This window comes from Arabidopsis lyrata (genome assembly GCF_000004255.2).
Source record: "Arabidopsis lyrata subsp. lyrata unplaced genomic scaffold ARALYscaffold_5, whole genome shotgun sequence".
Lineage (NCBI taxonomy): Eukaryota > Viridiplantae > Streptophyta > Magnoliopsida > Brassicales > Brassicaceae > Arabidopsis > Arabidopsis lyrata.
This window is the reverse complement of record NW_003302551.1, coordinates 20,003,909-20,022,513: the sequence shown is the minus strand read 5'-3', so window position 1 is coordinate 20,022,513 and position 18,605 is coordinate 20,003,909. Positions and strand designations below refer to the sequence as shown.

The following is an 18,605-nucleotide window of genomic DNA, read 5'->3' as shown; positions in this document are numbered from 1 at the left end:
AGTCAAAAGGAAAAAAAAAAAGCCATGAATGATCAGTTATATATTTTTTTAAAAAAATAATCATTTTGTTGGAGTAATATGTTGTAACATTAGTGAAAATTACCATTTTTGTCATGGGTTTATATGTTTTTGGCAAAATATTTTCTTGAATTAACTAAAAAAATTTACAAAAAAGGAATGGTTGCATGAAAAATGTTGTAGATATGTTACACGGCTTAGAAGCCTAGTAGGCCGAGACCCAGCCCATAATAATTTGATGGCCCAATGGAATATGTGGTGCAACCCATAAGAACCGGGTAGACCCGGATCGTATTAACACGGACCAAAGAGTTGAATGAACCTCTCAAGTCTTAAAACTTTATAAGTCTTAACTCTTCTTCTTATTTTTTTGCCGGCAGAACCTTTAAAGTTCAAAGATACTCAATCGATCGAATCACGTTGTTTTCCGAAAATGATAATATATCCGAATGTTATCATATTTTACTATCTAAGTATGAGTATCGAATAATTGCGCCTGCTAAGGAAAGTGGATTTAAGTCTAGAACTAGTTAATGGAATAAAGTTATCATCTTTTTAAGGCAGACAATACGGGTCACACTATACAAATATTTAATACCTCAAAGCTAAATCATATTGTATAAGTCACTAATAGTTTTCTTTTTTGATAAACCAAAAAATTCAGTAAGGAGCGGTAACGGATGTGTTCCTCCTACAAAATAAAAGGAATAACAAGAGAGTCCCCCAAAAAAAAAAAAAAAAAAAAATAGGTCCCTAGAATCTTTTATCCCGAATCATGTCTTTCTTTATATCAATCTGCAAATCATCATAAGAAAAATTATGAGATCATGATACTTATTTCTAAATATTTTTAAAACGAGTGATTTGATCTTAATCATGTGAAGATTTGACAAGTAAGTATAGGCTTACGCATGGAGTTTCTACAAAGGGAGAGGAGAACAACAAGAATTGCGAATCCAGCAATGACTCCTACGATGATCGCGATTGATTTCCCCACGTGATCTCCGTTCGTTGGATCTTAAAAACGAAAGTTAGATCTTATTGTATGTGACAAATTAAAGTACATAAGATAAGGCCATAGTATCAAGCTAAGAATTAGATTTTCTAAGATGCAATGACTTTTGGACTAAGTGATATTGATCAAGCTATAAAGAATATATAAAATAAAGTTGAAAATGGGGACATGGGTGGCTATGCCTATAAAGAAAAGAATCATTTATTGCAAACAAACATTCTTTTCTGACCAATGATATTATAATCATGATACTCGAATTTTCCAACGAATATATCAAAAGATTAATTTTATTTTATTCAATACTTAATGGTGTCTTTCCAGTGGGAAAAAAGCGACGAAAATTTTATAATTTCTTCAGCTTTCTCGTGCTACCAAGAAACGACTAGACTTGTGATTTTCTCAATTATAAGCGGCGGAAATTTAAATTATGCCGAATTCTCTCTCACACATTTCTAGACAATTCATTACTACAATTTTCAGTTATATTATTATGGCATTAGGCATAATTCATGAAGATAATTAACAAACTTTACGTAATAGCTAATAAATGAAATGAAGATTTAAATTTATGGACTGACCTGAAGAGAAGTCATAGTAACCAGAACCCCAATAACGAGCATAGCACTGAGCCAAGTAAACCTCAGCTGCAACCGCCGAGCCACATAGATTCTTTAATTTCCCGACAGACTCCGCAAGACAAGCCGTACAGTCACTAGGACTCAAGTCACCAACACACTGAGCATAACCCTCGACTAAACCGGACCGGCTAACTTTGTAACCGAGTTGAGTCGACTCAAGATCCGACAACACATCGTCTCTCCGTTTAAAGAAATCGTAGTCATTCTCAACGCTCTTTGAACTACACTTTTTGTACCTAAGACTCGTATCTGGTTTCCCAAGAAAGTCGTTGGTCTCGTAACGTAAGAAGCAGCCTTCGAGCTGGAGAGAAGCGCCGTAAGAGTAAGGACAAATGAGAGTGATTTGATCGACTGAGGTTTGGATGCATTTTGAGCAGTCTGATGATCGGAGATCGTCACGGCATTGATAGAGGCCGAAGACGGCGGAAGAGGAGGAGGAGTCGTTGCCGACGGCAAAGCTGTTGAAGGACGCGTCAGAGGAGGAAGTGACGACAGAGGAGAGGAAAGTGTCACGGTTTGATTCAAAAGGTGTGTTTGGTGTGTATTTTTCCGGTGAACATCCTCCGTAGATGAAGATGTGAGATTCTGATGAAGATCTTGAGGAGGATGATGAGTAAAAGAAGAGAAAAAGGAAGAAAGAGGAGAGAAAGAGTCTTCTCATATTTTTTGTTCTTTGAGATTGTTTTCAAATGAGCTTTCGTTTTCTATGTATCTTATTCATAGTGTTTTATTTTAAAATAGTTATCGAGAATGATTAGGCTCATCACTATGGGACCGAATTGTAAAAAAAATATATCGTTTATAACTCACATATGCATCCTAATAGATTTGAACTCGCTTAATATAACTGGGACATTAATACAAACATGTATACATACTGTAGTTATGAAATAAGTGGATAAATGTAGGATGAATGAAACTAAAACTAGATAATAGATCAACAAGCCTGCAGGTCTAGAAAAATATGTATTTAGCTGGTCTAGAACATTCACTTGTAACGAATCAATACCAAAGTGTAGACAAATTGGATGATAACATTTGGTATATTATTTTGTTAGAGTGCCTAAAATGATTTAGACATAATTAAAGAAGATTTGGCTTTGGGGTATAATAATTTCTTGAGACTTCTTTTGTGCAAAGAGGGTCCCATTTTGTTCGATCGCTAGATCGATTCCATCACACATATTCTCCTCAAGTTAGTGGAGAATTTTCAAGTGATAGAAACAACTTTCTTTAAATCCTGACCACGACCAAAAGGCTTTAGCTTGATCATCATCATCGACTCAATTTATCTACAATACACTTACAAGTATTACTAAACTGGAACCGTAAACTTGATCATCATAGGTTCAATAATAAGAATTCGAAGAAGAAAGAAAACGACTAAAGGGCTTAGCTTCAAATATATAACCTAGGCAAAATTTCGATGCTACTCTACCTATCTTCACCTCTACAAAAGTGCAATTTCGAAACGTGAGATGAGAATTTGCTCATGGACGCTGCTACACTCGTTTTCTTCTTCATCTAACCATAGAGTGAGCTTCTTGAGAAGTGTTGCATTCTCTAAGATGTAGTTAGCAAACTCTGTTTCAGCTTTTCGGCTTCTCTCTTGGCCAGCCTTGGGCGTCATTTTGATTTGACATTCTCAATGGATGTTTTGAGACATTGTGGCACAGGTGAGCTTGCAATTTCCTCCATCTTTGGATAACCATGAAGCTCCTACATAGGGAAACACCATAAGAATGTATAATATATATATAGAAACTACATACTCTCAAATACCAAGAGAAGGAATCATTACCAAGTCTATAGATTTTAGGTTGGGACAGCTGGAGAGAGATATACAGGCAACATCTCTGAAAAGTCGGAATGGGAAAAAGCTTACAAACGGGTCAAGTTCTTAAATTCAGGCAGTTGTTGCAGTTTAGAGTAAGCATAGTTGCCCTGTCAAGAACCAACCCTTGGTAAGAACAAATAAAGAAAGAAGAATATATCATGATATTGCGTTGAAATAGATACATCTAGAGTATTGCCAGAGATGCTAGCTAAGATCTGTGACCTCCGAGAACCCTGCAAAAAACTTGTGCAAAGTCTGCGTCATTGAAAAGTCATCTTTCCCAACAAAGCGGGCATCGATACACATCTTGATAGACGAACTAACAATCGCTACTCTGAAGGAGTCATCATCATATTCTACCTTATAGATATATATATCCTTAGTAAACTCAAGCTCCTTAACGTCTGAGATCGCACTTTCAAAAGTTCCACTCCGATATTATAAATGCTCAAGACTTGAAGAACTGGAGAGCATGAGATAAGCATCTCTAGAACCACATCACTCGGAATCCAAATAGACCCTAAATGCATAACCTCTAGGTGAGGTAGATAGAAAGACCCACAAGCATCAAAATCATTCAGCATTACATATTCCAACCGCAAGTTTACCAGTGTCTCACACATATAAAAGCTTAGAGGTAGCTAAATAATACCCACACCCGCAAGATTATACATAGAACCGTTAATCGCAAAATGTTGAATTCCACGGGTCAACACTTTGTCCAACAACAAAGTCAAACAGGGTATAACAACATCAGGGCACTTAAAGGTAAACTCGTATATGGGAGATTCCTTATGCAAATTTAGGATTCTGTCGAGAAAATCCTAGACACCACCAGTTACGTACACAATCCAGGAACACTTTGCCAGAGATTTCTCCATCTGGTCGATAAGACACTTGTCCTAACAGACTCACTCGTGGGAAGATTCAAGAGTATCTCGTGCAGCAACTCATTGGGCAGTTGGCTTATCAAATCTTCCAATTGCCCCTGAATTGATCAACTGAACAAAGAGACAAATTAAGACACGATCAGTACACACGAAATCGCATTCATAGAAAGCAAATCAAGTTTCTCACGGGATCAACGTACGAGCACTCAGAGATAGCCAAAAACCTAGTATTAATTTGAGACGAATTTATGGAAAGAAGGGTTTTGGTTTACCTTAAAAAAGACTCTGGCCTAGTCAGAGTATCTTAGTCTTGTAAAGACTCTAGTACAAAGAGAGTGTCTCTATTTTCTTTCTTTTTTACAATAACTAGCGTATATCACAATTATTATATACGTATGAGGTTAATTTCTATTTTTCGTTACTCTTTCTCTGTTTTTAATTTTGTTTTAAGAAAATATTGTATCTCATTGCAGAGCATGAAACCACTCACATTTTAAAATCAAGACTTTAAAAGTGTATTTCTATAGTTTGATTATGCAGTTTTTTTATATTTGATCAACATAGTCTGGACTCTGGAGGTAACCGTGTAAGAGCTTGTTAATCCATAAATCAAAAATCTGATCAAATTTGATTTGGGATCATGTTTAGTATATATCCCTCCTTTTCCCAAAGTTTTTCTACATATATGCAAATATTACTTGGACTAAGATTCAGTTGTCTGACGGTAATTGATCCGGTTTGGTTGAGTTTGGTTATAGAAGTCAAAGATGGATTAGGTTAATAGGTCGGAAGGTCTAACCTTGTGTTCTCAAGTTGGTATATGCCTTTGGAAATAAAGATCAATCATTGATTGTTACATCCACTACTTATCCTTACTAATTTCAACTCGATGGAAAATTGGACCTATCTATGGATCAACTTGGCACTTCAACAACCAACGCAACCCCATAAGAAATCTGAAATACCCCACTGATTTGAAAAATACGTAATTTTCAGACTTATTACTCATCTGTTGTTTGCACAAAAAAAATTACTCATCTGTTGAATATCCTCCAAATTGTTAGCAATGCTAATTTATCAAGTGTGAACATTGTATATAACTAGGTCAGAAGGAAGGTCTTGCTTCTTGCATTATACTATTGATATTTTTAGTTTATTTTATAATTTAAACATAAATGAACAATAAAAACAATATATCATGATCAAATCTCTTGCACAGAATATTAATTTGTTTGAGATATAATAAAACCTAAATTGTAGTATTGCTTACTGTAAAAAATCAAATTAGTCCACTTCTTGATCCAATCTATAAACGAGGCAAGTACGAATTTTCATACAGAGAACACGTGACAATACTCGTTTGTTGTTCCATGCAGTATATACTACAAGTCTACAAGTAGTAGTAGTAAATAAATCTCGTAAAGTGATATTTCTGTGTCGATGTTATTAAGACTATAATTTGCATACATTAATTGTGTTTCTTAACATTATTCCGGTAAATTGGACAAAAATACAAATCAAATGGTAAAAAGAAAAGCTGTGTTATATATCCACGCGTGACTATTCTAGTTGAGCGAACTCAATATTTAGTTGTTGTTTAAACTTTAAACTAATAACTCAATATTCTTTAAATATATATTTTTGGCTGGCCGTGAAATTCTTTTGTGGATTCTCCACTTAAAAGTCATCTGTACGTATTGATATATCGAAAGGGACTCTAATGGCAACGAATTCTTCATTTCAATGCTAGAATATCTCCTTTTGGCAGTACTTTCCCTATAATTTTTCTCAACCATGTCTTCACCAATTCCACATTTGCACGAAACTAGATTGAATAATAATCATATAACCCAGTTAAATTTGGAAGGCTATTATTTTTGCCTAACTCCATGCACTTTTTTCCTAGTTAAATTATCTGATCTGAAAAAACTCTCAATAATGGATTAATTTCCCAATATATGTAGAATTAGTGGGATTAACAATGACGAATTATTGTGATTGATAACAAAATCTTGTGTAGGTCCACAGATGAATAGAATCGTGTTAAACTTTTCTTTGGGTTTTATCATTTTCATAATTCACCTTTAATTCACTATCCTAATCACAAATTCATAATCATAATCATACCAAAAGCAATCATGCAAAACAAAAAATCTCTATATTATTTACATTATCGCCTAAATTTCAAACTTTAAGAAAAACAATCTCACTTTCACAAATACATATCTAACAAAAGGGTAAAAAGAGTGACAAAAGTGAAAAGGTCACAAAGGTAGAAAATAGTAAAAAGAGTTAATTAACTTTTTCATCATCATCTTCTTCCCACCGTCGTTATTGCCGGCGCCGGCTCCAGGGAAGTTTACAGAAACCCGACCCGGATTCAATACGGGTTTGGACCCGTTTGAAATCTGAATAAGGACAAGGGATAGTGATTCCACCTTCTTGGCAAAACCCAAATTCTTCTTCAGCCTCTCTCAGAAGCTCACCGAACAGAGGATGGTTAAAGTAAACGATAGGCACCAAAACTCTCTGAAAGTCGCCGTCTTTTTTACCGATGTAAACCGCCGAGTGACCTTTCGGAACCGGGTCGGGTTGTGCTCGAATCGGTTCTTGACCAATTGGTATGTATCCTGGATTTAAACATTTAGAACCAAGAAACCTGGCGCTGTGGGATGTGAGACTTCGACCCCAACTTATTAGCCTTGTGATGGCTCTTGGCTTGCAAACCGGTCGGTTCGGGCTTAACCGGGTGTATCTACGGATCCGAATTCTCCGGAGGATCCATCTTGAGATTCGTTGAAACGGTCTTCTTATCTTGATTCCTCTTAACCTCCTCATCGTTGACAAAACAAAGTAAGAGAGCTAATTTAAGGCAAGATTGAAAAATGTTTTGAACAGAATCGTTTTGTGGCTGTGTAAACGCTAAAGGGGAAGAGCAGAGTAAGAGACAGAGGCGTTTAAATAGAGAAGAAGCCAAGAGAGACTGAGTCAGCTCAATGGACGGTTAGATGAAAATAAAGTATTTCAACCGTTGGATTAGATTGTAGAAAACGAAACTTCTCCCTTTTTGCTTTTCTCACCTAGAGAATTCTTCATTAACTTTACTCATTAATTAAACGACTTTAGTTTAGCATTAACCACAATTACTTAAAGCATTTTCAATTTCTTTTTCGTGATGTTTACGTAGGAATTGAAATCTTATAACAAAAAAAAATTAATCTTATAACTGAAAAATTTAATCTTATAACAAAAAAAAATTATGTAGATACAGAGAAGAGGATGAGTCAGGGAAGGTTCAACTTTGTTTGATGACAATTATGATGCTATCACACGTGTGATACCCACGTGGCAAACATTTTCTGCCCCGATTAGGTGACAGTGTAACACACGATATCAAAAACATCTTCTGAATTTTTTTTTTTGTCAATGATCAATTTAGCTGCACGTTATATTGGCAATAAGGTTTTTTAAAAGGTTAGTTTGTGTACGGTAATGTCCTTTAGATGCCTCCTATAGATTTATTCATATGCAGACAAGAAACGCACCAGACAATAACTGAAGAGTACACAGATCTGAGTTTGGGCTCTAATTTTATTTTATTTAGACCAATTTGTGTTAATCTAATCAGACCAAAGTTTTGGGAGTATTCATTTATATATTTCTGTTGTCTTCAGACTAAAAGACGATTATCATTATTAATAGATATGAGATGGATTCACTAGATTCGTCTGTGTAACGATGGGATGATTCCAAAACATTATATAAGTATGTTTTCAGTTTCTATAATCAAGGATTCAAGATTTAAGTGTTGTTTCTAATCTTTTGGAACAAATAAATGGCATACTAATATGCATAAGTGATACATATATATATATATATATATATATATATATATTTATAGTTTTTTATTCCAATGAAAATGATGTGTAAATTACACTATAGAATATGGTTTGCGTGCGAGAAATGCTAGTTTTTTCTTTCCCATTATGAAAATGATACTTTATAATAGTATAATCAACTATTCATCGCTTAATGACTCCGTACAAGCTCATTACGTACACGAACGTGTCACTTACAGCTTTAATGTGTGGGGTTCATTTGACTCACATATTGCCAAATTAATTAAACCTCTATATTATTATTCTCGCATAAATGTTAAATAAATGATACTTTAAAATACAATATATATACATATGTAAACTAAATTTTTGAAATAAAACTAAGTTTACGTGTAGTCTAATGGTTTATGTAAATTTTTCGTAGTATTACTAACTAAATTTAACTTCGGTACAATACAGTTTTTTGACAAAATAAATAAAAAGGAATCATATAAATAAACAAAGAACTGCTTATAAATATCTTTGAGTCAAATTATTATTTCTGTAAATTTCTCTATGTAAATATATATATTCTTTTAATGTAAATTTCTCTATGTAAGATATTGTCAACTACGCGATATCAAAAACAAATTGTCAAATTTGAGATTTCTTGAATATCGAACAACGCCAATACACCATGCGATGACTTTCGATTTTCGAATAATGCTTCCAGTTTTCAACCGTTCATGTAAGACCAAATTTTGTATTTTTTCTTTACAAGGAAGAACTCAACGAAAGAAAGACAGAGACAACCCTTGAAAAGTCACGCATACATAACGTTTATTACTTCATATGTTACATATATAATATACGTCCAATTCCAAATACAATTTAAAATAAAACATATCAATTTGTTGACAAAAACATAGAATTTTCAATTTGCTGGTCGCCGACTGATGGGAATGGTTTGTTACCAATTTATCTAAAATAGCGAAAAAATCCACTAGTAGAAGGTTTACAAAATAAGTGTAGGAAGTCAAACACAATTATATAGTTATACTATATTTTCATTCAAAATAATCTTTGGTCACCAATTCGGATTACGTTTTAGTTGGTTTAAAAATGTTCTTAATTAGCTGATTAATTAATATAGTATATGGATTGCATTTTCAGTGCGATTCAATTCATTACCTACTTTTGGTAGATTAATTTAATAGTGGTGACTCTGTAAAACACATAATCGATCGATCTTACATAGTATTCTTGCAGACAAACATACTTGTATATTATAATGTAGAAATTCTGTAACTAATTATGTGTAGCAAAGCACATATATAACATACGTGAAGATCATTTTAAACAAACACAAATATAGATAAAGAAGTTAATTGTCATTTATTATAGAACTAATGGCTTCATTCGATATACGGTTAAAAAAGAAAAAGGGTTTTGAATCTTTTGATTTTCCTTTTTAGATTTAGAATTGGATACTTCATATTTGTCTTATGCGAAATCTATCCCCTATATAATAATAGAGAAACATATTTTTAAAAAAACCTTACCATCATGTGTTATTAACAAGATTGTCACGCTGATGTGTCGCTCTTACAATGATTTGGCTTCTACTTAGATAATTACCCAAGATTGAGTAGACTATTTACAGATATCCATATATCCGTATATCCATATATCCCACTAATCAAAAACGATTTTCTAATTAAAATTTTTAAAAACACACAATGTATACGAGACAAACTTTATTATTTCTATATTAGCAAACACATAACAAATGTTACATTTTTTCTATATATGCATAACAAATAACAAATCTATATTATCTAATATTAAAATTTAAGACATGCTACGTCCAAGCTTAAACTTAAAATCAAACAGACATTTTTTATTTCATAAATCGAGCAAACTAATGGTCTATATATTACTAGATTAGTTACAAATGTGTCATGATATTCTAATTATTTCGTTAATTAACATTAAACATCAATAATACAAACATCATATCTCTATCTATACATAAAGAATTCGTGTATATGTATATATATTAAATTGATCTAAGGTCTATATTTTTAAATCCAGACTAACATATATATATATATATATATATATATATATATATATTTAACAACTCAAACATGTAAGCGTATAATTCATGTAAATTAATATATTAGAATATATTTTTATAACTTTTGTAGGTACAAATTTTCCTAGGTTCATAAATCCAAACTACATTTATAAAATTAATTCTCAAAACTAAATCTATCATAAAATCAACAATAAATTAATTTTTCAAATATTGAAGGCAATCCAAATTTTAAAAATTAAACGGAACCCTACAAAAATATTTCTCTATAAATATATTCCCTGATATCATCTTCATCCTCTCAAATTTACCAAACACACATCTTCTTAATTTTCGAGCAATCTAAATTTTGTAAATCTTCATCAACTCTTTTACAAAGATGTATATGTGTTTGTTATTTAAGTTACGTTAGAAAAGAAATTGTCGTCTTTAATTATTTTACGGGTAAAACGAATTTCGATACGAAAAATCGATGATTGGAATATAAAAAGTTTTTTTAACATGTTGAGAGAAAAAAAAGTTGTATAGTGGGTATTAAAGGTGAAAATTTCGATTAGCGATTGGTTTTGGTGGGTATAGTGGGTATTAAAGGTGAAAAAGTTGTATAGTGGGTATAGGATTGGTTTTGGTAATATTCAACAAAGGACAAGGGAGTCTCTTGCCCACCTTGAATCTGTGCAATCTTCTTTGTTGACCAATCCTTCTCCTTCACTGTTCAGAGAAGAGTTTGTGCAAGCAGAAATGGAATTTCTTTGCCTCTGCTCTTGAAGTGTTTTATAAGAGGAAGTCTCAGATTAGGTGGTATAGTGAGGGGGATGCTAATACGGCTTTTTTCCATAGAGTTGTCCTAGCAAACCATGCTAAAAACTGCATTAAGTTTCTCAGAGGTGCTGATGGTACTAGAATTGAAAATCAAGATCAAATCAAGGACATGACCATTGCCTATTTTCAGAATTTGTTAGGGACTGAGAGCGTTGGTGTCTCTCCTCTTTCTATTGATGAGATTAAGGATCTCACTAACTTCAGGTGTTCTCAATCCTTGGCTTCTCAGCTTTTGGCTATTCCTTCAGATATCAAAATAAAAGACACTCTTTTCAAAATGCCAAGGAATAAGGCCCCTGGTCCTGATGGGTTTCCTGTGGAATTCTATTTGGAGGCTTGGGAGGTGGTAGGTCAGGATATAGTTTATGCAGTTAAGGAGTTTTTTAGCTCTGGTTGCTTACCTAGACGCTTCAATGCCACCGCAATTGCCCTTATTCCTAAGGTTCAAACTGCAGATTCTCTCTCTCAATTTAGACCGGTCTCTTGTTGTACAACTTTATACAAAGTTATTGCCAGAATTCTCAAGAAGAGGTTGAAGTTGTTTATCTCAGATGCGGTTCAGGAGAATCAGGTGGGTTTTGTGAAGGGTCGTCTCCTCTGTGAGAATGTCCTTTTGGCATCTGAATTGGTTGCAAATTTTCATGAGGTGGGAGAGGTTACAAGGGGCTGTCTCCAGATTGATCTCACAAAAGCCTATGACAGTTTGAATTGGGATTTCCTCCTCAATGTCCTTCGTGCCATTGATCTTCCGGATCAGTTTATTTCTTGGCTGAGGGAATGCTTCACTACCACGTCTTTCAGTATTAATTTTAATGGAAAACTCATTGGTTTCTTCCCGGGTAAGAAGGGTCTGCGGCAAGGGGATCCGATCTCTTCCTTGTTGTTTGTTCTGGCCATGGATATTCTCTCCAAGAAAATTGACCGTGGGGCTATTACCCAAGCTTTCAAGCCTCATCCAATGTGTGAAGCGCCTCTTGTTACGCATCTTAGCTTTGCTGATGATGTACTCATATTTTTTGATGGCTCTCTTCCCTCCTTGGAAGGTGTTCTATCTATTCTGGAAGAGTTCAAGATTGATTCTGGTTTGGGTATTAATAAAGATAAAACTGCTGTATTTTTAGATGGAGGAAACTTTGCTGAACTCCAGAGTATTTCTCAAAGTATGGGATTAACTGTGGATCTTTTCCGGTTCGGTACCTTGGTGTGCCTTTAACCTCAAGAAAGCTTCGAAAGCAGGATTACCAGCCTCTTTTAGATAGAGTTTCAAAGAGATTCAACTCTTGGTCCGTAAAGCGCTTATCTTTTGCTGGGAGACTTCAATTGATAAGATCGGTTATTTACTCTATCATTACTTTTGGGCGTCGATCTTCTTGCTTCCCAATCAATGTCTTGAAGAAATTGAGCAGATGTGTAATGGTTTTTTGTGGAGAGGTGCTCCTAACTCAGCTAGAGGGGCAAAAGTTAGTTGGGATTCAGTGTGCACTCCTAAAGAATGTGGTGGTCTTGGTCTAAGGAGGTTGCTGGCTTGGAATAAAGTTCTAAGTCTTAAGCTGATTTGGTTAATTTTTGCAGCCGGTGGATCCTTATGGGTTTCTTGGGTTCGTAGACATTTAATTGGCTCTACTTGTTTCTGGGATGTTGTCGCAAATAATGCAGGAAGTTGGATCTGGAGAAACTTATGCAAGCTGAGAACATTGGCCAGACCCTTTATTTCTTGTGAGATTGGCTCTGGGATAACTTGTAGTTTCTGGAAAGACAACTGGACCTCTCTTGGACCCCTCATTGATATTACTGGTGAGTTAGGTCCGAGAATCACAAGATTGCAGGTGTCAGCTGTTGTGGCTGATGCTCTCTCAAATGGGGATTGGTGGATTTCGTCTTCTAGAAGCAGAAATCCGGTGATACAATTTTTAAAGCAAAGCCTCCCTTCTTCACAGTTGGTTGACCCTTCCCGAGTGGATGATAGGTATTTATGGAAAGTTGGAGACTTGCCTCCCTCCTCTAAGTTCTCCACGTCTGCTACTTGGCATGAGCTGAACCCTCCGATCCAAGAGGTCGCTTGGCATAAAAGCATTTGGTTCAAAGGCAGAATTCCAAAGCACGCCTTCATTGCTTGGCTGGCGGCCAGAAATAGGCTTCAAACTAATGATAGACTGATTAGTTGGGGTCTCTCTGTCCCTCCTCTTTGCCTCCTCTGCAACGCTGCAAATGAAACTCATCAACACCTCTTCTTCGATTGCCCTTTCTCCTATGAGGTTTGGTCTTTCTTCTCATCTAAAGCACGTGTCTCCCCACCACTATTATTTGAGCATGTTCTTAGATGGATTAGAGAGCCATGTCCAAATGGAAATTTGGCAATCATTGTGAAGCTGGCTTTTCAAGCATCTATTTATACTATTTGGAAAGAAAGGAACAGTCGGCTTCACTCTCATGTTTCACGGCCTCCTTGTGCTCTTATAGTTGACATCAAGAATACCGTCAGATATAGGCTAGACCCTCTCTCTAGAGCTCAGACTGTTATTCCTCCTGCTCTCTCTTTATTGTCTACTTGGTTTCAGGTGTTTCAACTGTAATTTTGTTATAGGTTCGCTTGGTGGTTTGTTGCAGGTTTGCCTTGGTCGTTGTTGGACCTGGCAATTTGTAGTTGGTAAGTTTTATGCTCTTCCTTTTGTTTGGGTTGTGTCTTTGGGCTTTTAACCTTGTAATCTCGTTTTTAATGGAGAAAAAAAAAAAAAAAAATTTCGATTAGCGATAATGTAAAATAATACCAAAGCATATGTACAGGTGGCAATATATTTGTCTCTATTTGTACGGATAATCGTACCTGACGTGTCCATAAACGCTTTTCGATGCCTCGAAGGGCAATTCAAGGTTTCATACTAAAACGTCCGATTAATAAAATAACACGTCGTTAAAGCTTAATTGCCCTCACATAAAGCAAAAGATAATCGTTGTTCTAAATACATTAGTCGGTTCCTAAATATGCGGTGAATTGAATAGTATTCGTTTTTAGAACAATAATAGCTTGATTTTAATTTGAAAAATCGGTCTAAACCACTTACTTCAACAAATCGATAGTCAACGAGAGAAAAAAAGACCAAATAATATACAACTGTATATTTTATTTATCATAGTCGACGATCGTATATTCGTATACAATAATCCTCGTTAGTCGTTAAGCTTGTCGTTGTACGTAAAATGACGTCGTACCAACTTGTACTGCTTGGTCAAGTCAGCCATGCCAACCAAAATTTGAAGGTACGTCGAATGAATGTTTTTTATAAAAAAAAAATTAATGCCACGTAGCCTTTACACACACGTGCAATACTTTTCAATTTAATTGGTGATAAATGGGCCTTATAAAGCCTAACACTGATATAAGCGCAAGAGTCATGGTATCACTGAACGGCCCATATGCTACAGTAGGGTCCAAGGTTAGAACTGCAAGGCCGCGAATGGGCTTTTAATTATTGCGACGAATAAACCGGCACGTAGTTCTACTCTGAAACATGAAAACAGCAAGCAACCCCAGAATTATAGATTAATGTGGAATTTTGATCAAACAGACGGACCACAAATAGAAACACTTTGTGAATAACTATATTTTGATAACCAATCTGTTACATCTTACTACGATGAAGAGAAACAATTTAATTCATTGCAATTCAAACAAAGAAAAAATCACCATAGCTTTAGAACCTTCTGTACACTTTAAACGAAATCAAGAACTCAAATCAGACTTAAAAGAACACAATTAATCACAGAAATGTAAGAAGGTAAAAAAAAAGTTATAACCCTTGTAGTCTTGAGCCGCCAAGGTCTTGAAGCAGCTTTGTGATAAGAAACATGAGCGCCGGCTTAACCATCGGTCTCCTTCATTTACATTTGAAGCCGCCGTTAAGGTAAACTTGAGACTGAATCACTGTGCACCCGATTTTAAAACCGGGAACCACTGTGAATCCTACTTTGGCTCGAGTAGGATTCATCGAAAACTTCTTATCTTGTTTTCTTTTTAAGACATTCTCCATGAAAACAATCGAAAAATCCACTCCGCTTTCAACTTGGAAAATCTCAACAGCAGGATCAAAGGACAAGGCTAACTTGTGAAGGGTCCAAATCGAGCTAGCCATAGTGACAAACGATTCATAGAATGTGCTCAGAGATCTCCAAGAACTCAACACAGCTTCATTTTCATCCATGTTACTGAATATCGAAGATGCCATGTTCGGATGAATGAGCTCGTGATACTTCTTATCGCAAAATCTAGAGAATGCACAATCTTTATCTCTATCAAGAAGTTCCATCGGATTACTCGATACATGTTGCATCAATTCCCTCAACGAAGAATCTCTCTGAAACTCTTCATCATCATTCTCATTCAGATCAAATCCTTCTCCATCAAAACCTCGAAACATCCCCAAGCAAACATACGACAACAATGCATACCGGTTATGTCCTTTCTTAGCATAATCTACCTCAGGGTGAACAGACTTAGCCGCTAATTCCAAATCCCAGCCAGCTTTTTCCATCAACTCAATCAGAATCTTAGTGAATTTCTGAGTAGCTTTAAAGGCATCATGCAACAGAGACTCATAAACCCTAACCGATAACAGAACATCCAATGATGAATTTGAAGACAGTCTCTTTGATAACTTGGAATTAGATTTCTGAATCTCACCTAATTTGTTCCTCAGACTCCAAACCTGCAAATCCTTTGCATCCATCTCAGCTTGTAGCCGGTTTGAGACAGTTTCCAAAGCTCTAAGCTTGCTCTGATTCTCCTGAACCCGAGATTCTAAGCAAGACCCAATAGCTAAATCAGACTCAAAATCCGAACTTTGGCGATAATTCCTATAAAACTGCTTCAAATCAGACAATTTCTGGAGGTTAGAGACGAGAGCTCTATCAGCAGCCTTGACATTATACTCAACAAAAGGGGCGTGAGCAGCTTGCAATTGAAGATACGAAGCTTCAAAAGACGAAGCAGTAGCGAAAACAGACGAAATCAAACTCAAACCCATCTGGGTATCCAATTTCCTAACCTGATTAGGTTTATTAACACTTACCGTAGCCAAATTCCTCCTCGTCAGAGCATCGTTCACCGGAGAAGAAGAAGAAGAAGAAGTAAGAAGAGGCCTATCGGGTTTAAGAACGACGACTTTCTGATCGGTGATAAAATCCTCGGAGGAGTCGAGGAGAGAGAAACCCTCAGCATCGGTGGTTCTCTCGTCATTATCGTCTTCGGTGAAGAACTCGTAGGTCTTGGTTTTGACCGCCATGGCTAGTTTCTGAAACATTTGAGAGAATTGTGGAGGAGGAGCTGCTGCTGCTGTGATTGCCGATGTTTCCACTTCCCGCATCTCTCAAAATCGCCCAAATCAAACAAAAACCAAATTTTTTAGTTTCGAATCGATTCAAGAAAACGAAAAAGACTTGATTTTTTTTATTTCAGTAACAGTCAAAACTCTTTTTGTCAAGGTTTAAGCTTTGAAGGAGGAGTTTTAATGGTGTGCTTTGGATGCATTTGCAAGTAAGGAATGCACAAACAAAGCCTTTCCCTTTCCAGTTTCTTCCACTCTACTTTTTTGTTATTCTTTTATATTTTTACATTTGTTTTTTCACCTGCATCTCTAATTCCGCTGACTTTTTTTATTATGATGATGATTTGGTTAACGGTAACAAAGTTATGCTAGAATGACTAACCGGTTATACAAATGACATCATTGGCAAAGTCAATCATATCAGGTCCTTTATAGATTCAGTTCTGGTAGTAGGTAAGTTTACCTTTTTAGGTTAATTGTGATGTAATTTGCTACTGATTTGGTTAATCGGATTGGACATAAATTGGTTTATAGAATTGAATAAAACAGTCGAGAAAGGGGTTGTTAACCTTACGTCTACGTTACCTGTGTTAACACTCGTATCTATAAATGTGAACGGCACGAAAATTAAGTGTGGCATCCACTTTCTACATTCTTTTCTGAATTTAAGACTACTTATCAATATTACGATAACCAACAACAACAAGCTTAAGATCTTAACCCGTCCGGTTAGTGGGTTTTCTCTCGTCATTATTGTATCATGTCAAACTAATAATTTGGCTATAAAACACGATAAAGAGAGTTTTATTGATCCCTTGTTGTAAAAAAATATATTCAGAGGGAGCTTTTGAAAATGTATAAAAACTTAATATTGACCACCATGACTAATCATAGCTTTGAAGACTCCTTTATGAAGACATGTCTTTCGAAACTCATCTCCCAGATTCTTGCTTTATTTCTTCCCTTTTCTTCACGTCTTTGTGATGCTTTTAGCCAACATTGTTAGTGGTAATTATTTATAATTAATTATGTCTTATGTAATTATAAAACTTTTATTCACGGTTTTATCTTTTCCTTTTCGTGTAATCATAACGCAAATTAAGGGTCGTATCTTTTTCGATCACATCCACCACTAAGAAGAAAAGATATGTGTGTTTTTTTTTTTCATATTTCATCTTCTCTCAATTTTTCTTTTACGAGAGGTCAAATCACAAATGGTAAGCATATACATGCATGGTTGATTTTTTTCGTCGTATCATTAATTTAGCTCCTAAACAAGAATCCAAACTAGGACAAATTTTCACATTTTCTACCATGATATATATATATAGATTATTAAAATATATTCGTTTTAATTAAGTAAAATTAAAATGGAAAAAATGATATATTACCAAATAATCTCTTTCTCACTAATTCATAAAGTGAGGTTTATATACAATTAACAAACTCACTGAAGACTCTATTTACAACAGAGACTCTCTAAACACTCTATATACACTAATATGCCCCCTCAAGATGGGACGAAAATATTGAGAAGACCCATCTTGCTAAATAACTGATGGAATTGGTTAGGGTATAGAGGTTTAGTAAATGGATCAGCAAGCTGCAGTTCTGTTCTGATATGAAACAACTGAAACAAACCTGCTACCAAACGCTCACGAATACTGTGACAATCTTTTTCTATGTGCTTGGTGCGCTCATGAAACACTGCATTAGTGGCAATATGAATGGCTGCAGTATTATCACAGAAAAGCATAGTAGGTTTGGATAGAGGAATCTGAAGCTCCTGCATGAAATTAGTGATCCATACAAGCTCATCAGTAGAACTAGACAAGCTACGGTACTCAGCCTCTGCAGAACTCTTGGAAACAACCTGTTGCTTTTTAGATTTCCAAGATATAAGAGAAGTACCAAGGAATAGACAGAAACCAGAAGTTGAGCGCCGAGTATCTTGACAAGAATCATAATCAGCATCAGCAAACATCTGAAATTGAAGTTCTGCCTTGGAAGAGTAGAACAGACCTTGGCCAATTGTACCTTTGACATAGTGAAGGATCTTGTAAAGAGCATGTTGGTGTGATTTGCGAGGAGCTTGAGAAAACTGACTTAGCTTATTGACAGCAAAAGCTATATCAGGTCTAGTAATTT

At 35.3% G+C, this 18,605-nt stretch overlaps 4 protein-coding genes across 5 annotated transcripts; all 4 read right to left on the bottom strand.

Moving 5' to 3' along the window:
• Positions 1 to 552: 552 nt before the first annotated feature.
• Positions 553 to 2,498, bottom strand: LOC9312646 (cysteine-rich repeat secretory protein 15). Of its 2 annotated transcripts, XM_021026795.1 has the most exons (3): positions 1,612 to 2,498; positions 928 to 1,035; positions 553 to 813 (listed from the first exon to the last, which is right to left on the bottom strand). In XM_021026795.1, the coding sequence occupies exons 1-3, from the start codon at positions 2,330 to 2,332 to the stop codon at positions 809 to 811; spliced, it is 834 nt and encodes a 277-aa protein (XP_020882454.1). In that variant the 5' UTR covers positions 2,333 to 2,498; the 3' UTR covers positions 553 to 808. The 2 variants fall into 2 exon arrangements, with proteins under 2 accessions (XP_020882454.1, XP_020882453.1); XM_021026794.1 differs by lacking the exon at positions 553 to 813 and having other exon boundaries at positions 826 to 1,035; positions 1,612 to 2,427.
• Positions 2,499 to 2,938: 440 nt separating this feature from the next.
• Positions 2,939 to 4,505, bottom strand: LOC9312645 (putative FBD-associated F-box protein At3g60710; the record flags this gene model as incomplete). Its single annotated transcript, XM_021026257.1, is given in 8 exon segments — positions 2,939 to 3,152; positions 3,155 to 3,306; positions 3,309 to 3,390; positions 3,473 to 3,508; positions 3,511 to 3,615; positions 3,803 to 3,886; positions 3,889 to 4,059; positions 4,356 to 4,505. Coding segments are annotated over 8 exon segments (912 nt in total), but the record flags the coding sequence as incomplete, so codon positions are not given.
• Positions 4,506 to 6,534: 2,029 nt separating this feature from the next.
• On the bottom strand, positions 6,535 to 7,335 carry LOC9312644 (auxin-responsive protein SAUR36). The gene has a single exon (XM_021026854.1). The coding sequence runs from the start codon at positions 7,234 to 7,236 to the stop codon at positions 6,730 to 6,732; it is 507 nt and encodes a 168-aa protein (XP_020882513.1). The 5' UTR covers positions 7,237 to 7,335; the 3' UTR covers positions 6,535 to 6,729.
• Positions 7,336 to 14,772: 7,437 nt separating this feature from the next.
• LOC9314414 (IRK-interacting protein) lies at positions 14,773 to 16,749 on the bottom strand. Its single transcript, XM_002876529.2, has one exon. It carries the CDS (start codon positions 16,494 to 16,496, stop codon positions 15,012 to 15,014), a length of 1,485 nt encoding a protein of 494 aa, XP_002876575.1. The 5' UTR covers positions 16,497 to 16,749; the 3' UTR covers positions 14,773 to 15,011.
• Between the last annotated feature and the right edge of the window lie 1,856 nt (positions 16,750 to 18,605).

Bases quoted from the DNA above. Each gene is read 5' to 3' on its own strand.
- LOC9312646 (XM_021026794.1), bottom strand. From the start codon at position 2,332: ATGAGAAGACTCTTTCTCTCCTCTTTCTTCCTTTTTCTCTTCTTTTAC. The intron at 1,036-1,611 runs GTCAGTCCATAA...TTCGTTTTTAAG, and splicing joins TTACTATGACTTCTCTTCAG to ATCCAACGAACGGAGATCAC.
- LOC9312644 (XM_021026854.1), bottom strand. From the start codon at position 7,236: ATGAGGAGGTTAAGAGGAATCAAGATAAGAAGACCGTTTCAACGAATC.
- LOC9314414 (XM_002876529.2), bottom strand. From the start codon at position 16,496: ATGCGGGAAGTGGAAACATCGGCAATCACAGCAGCAGCAGCTCCTCCT.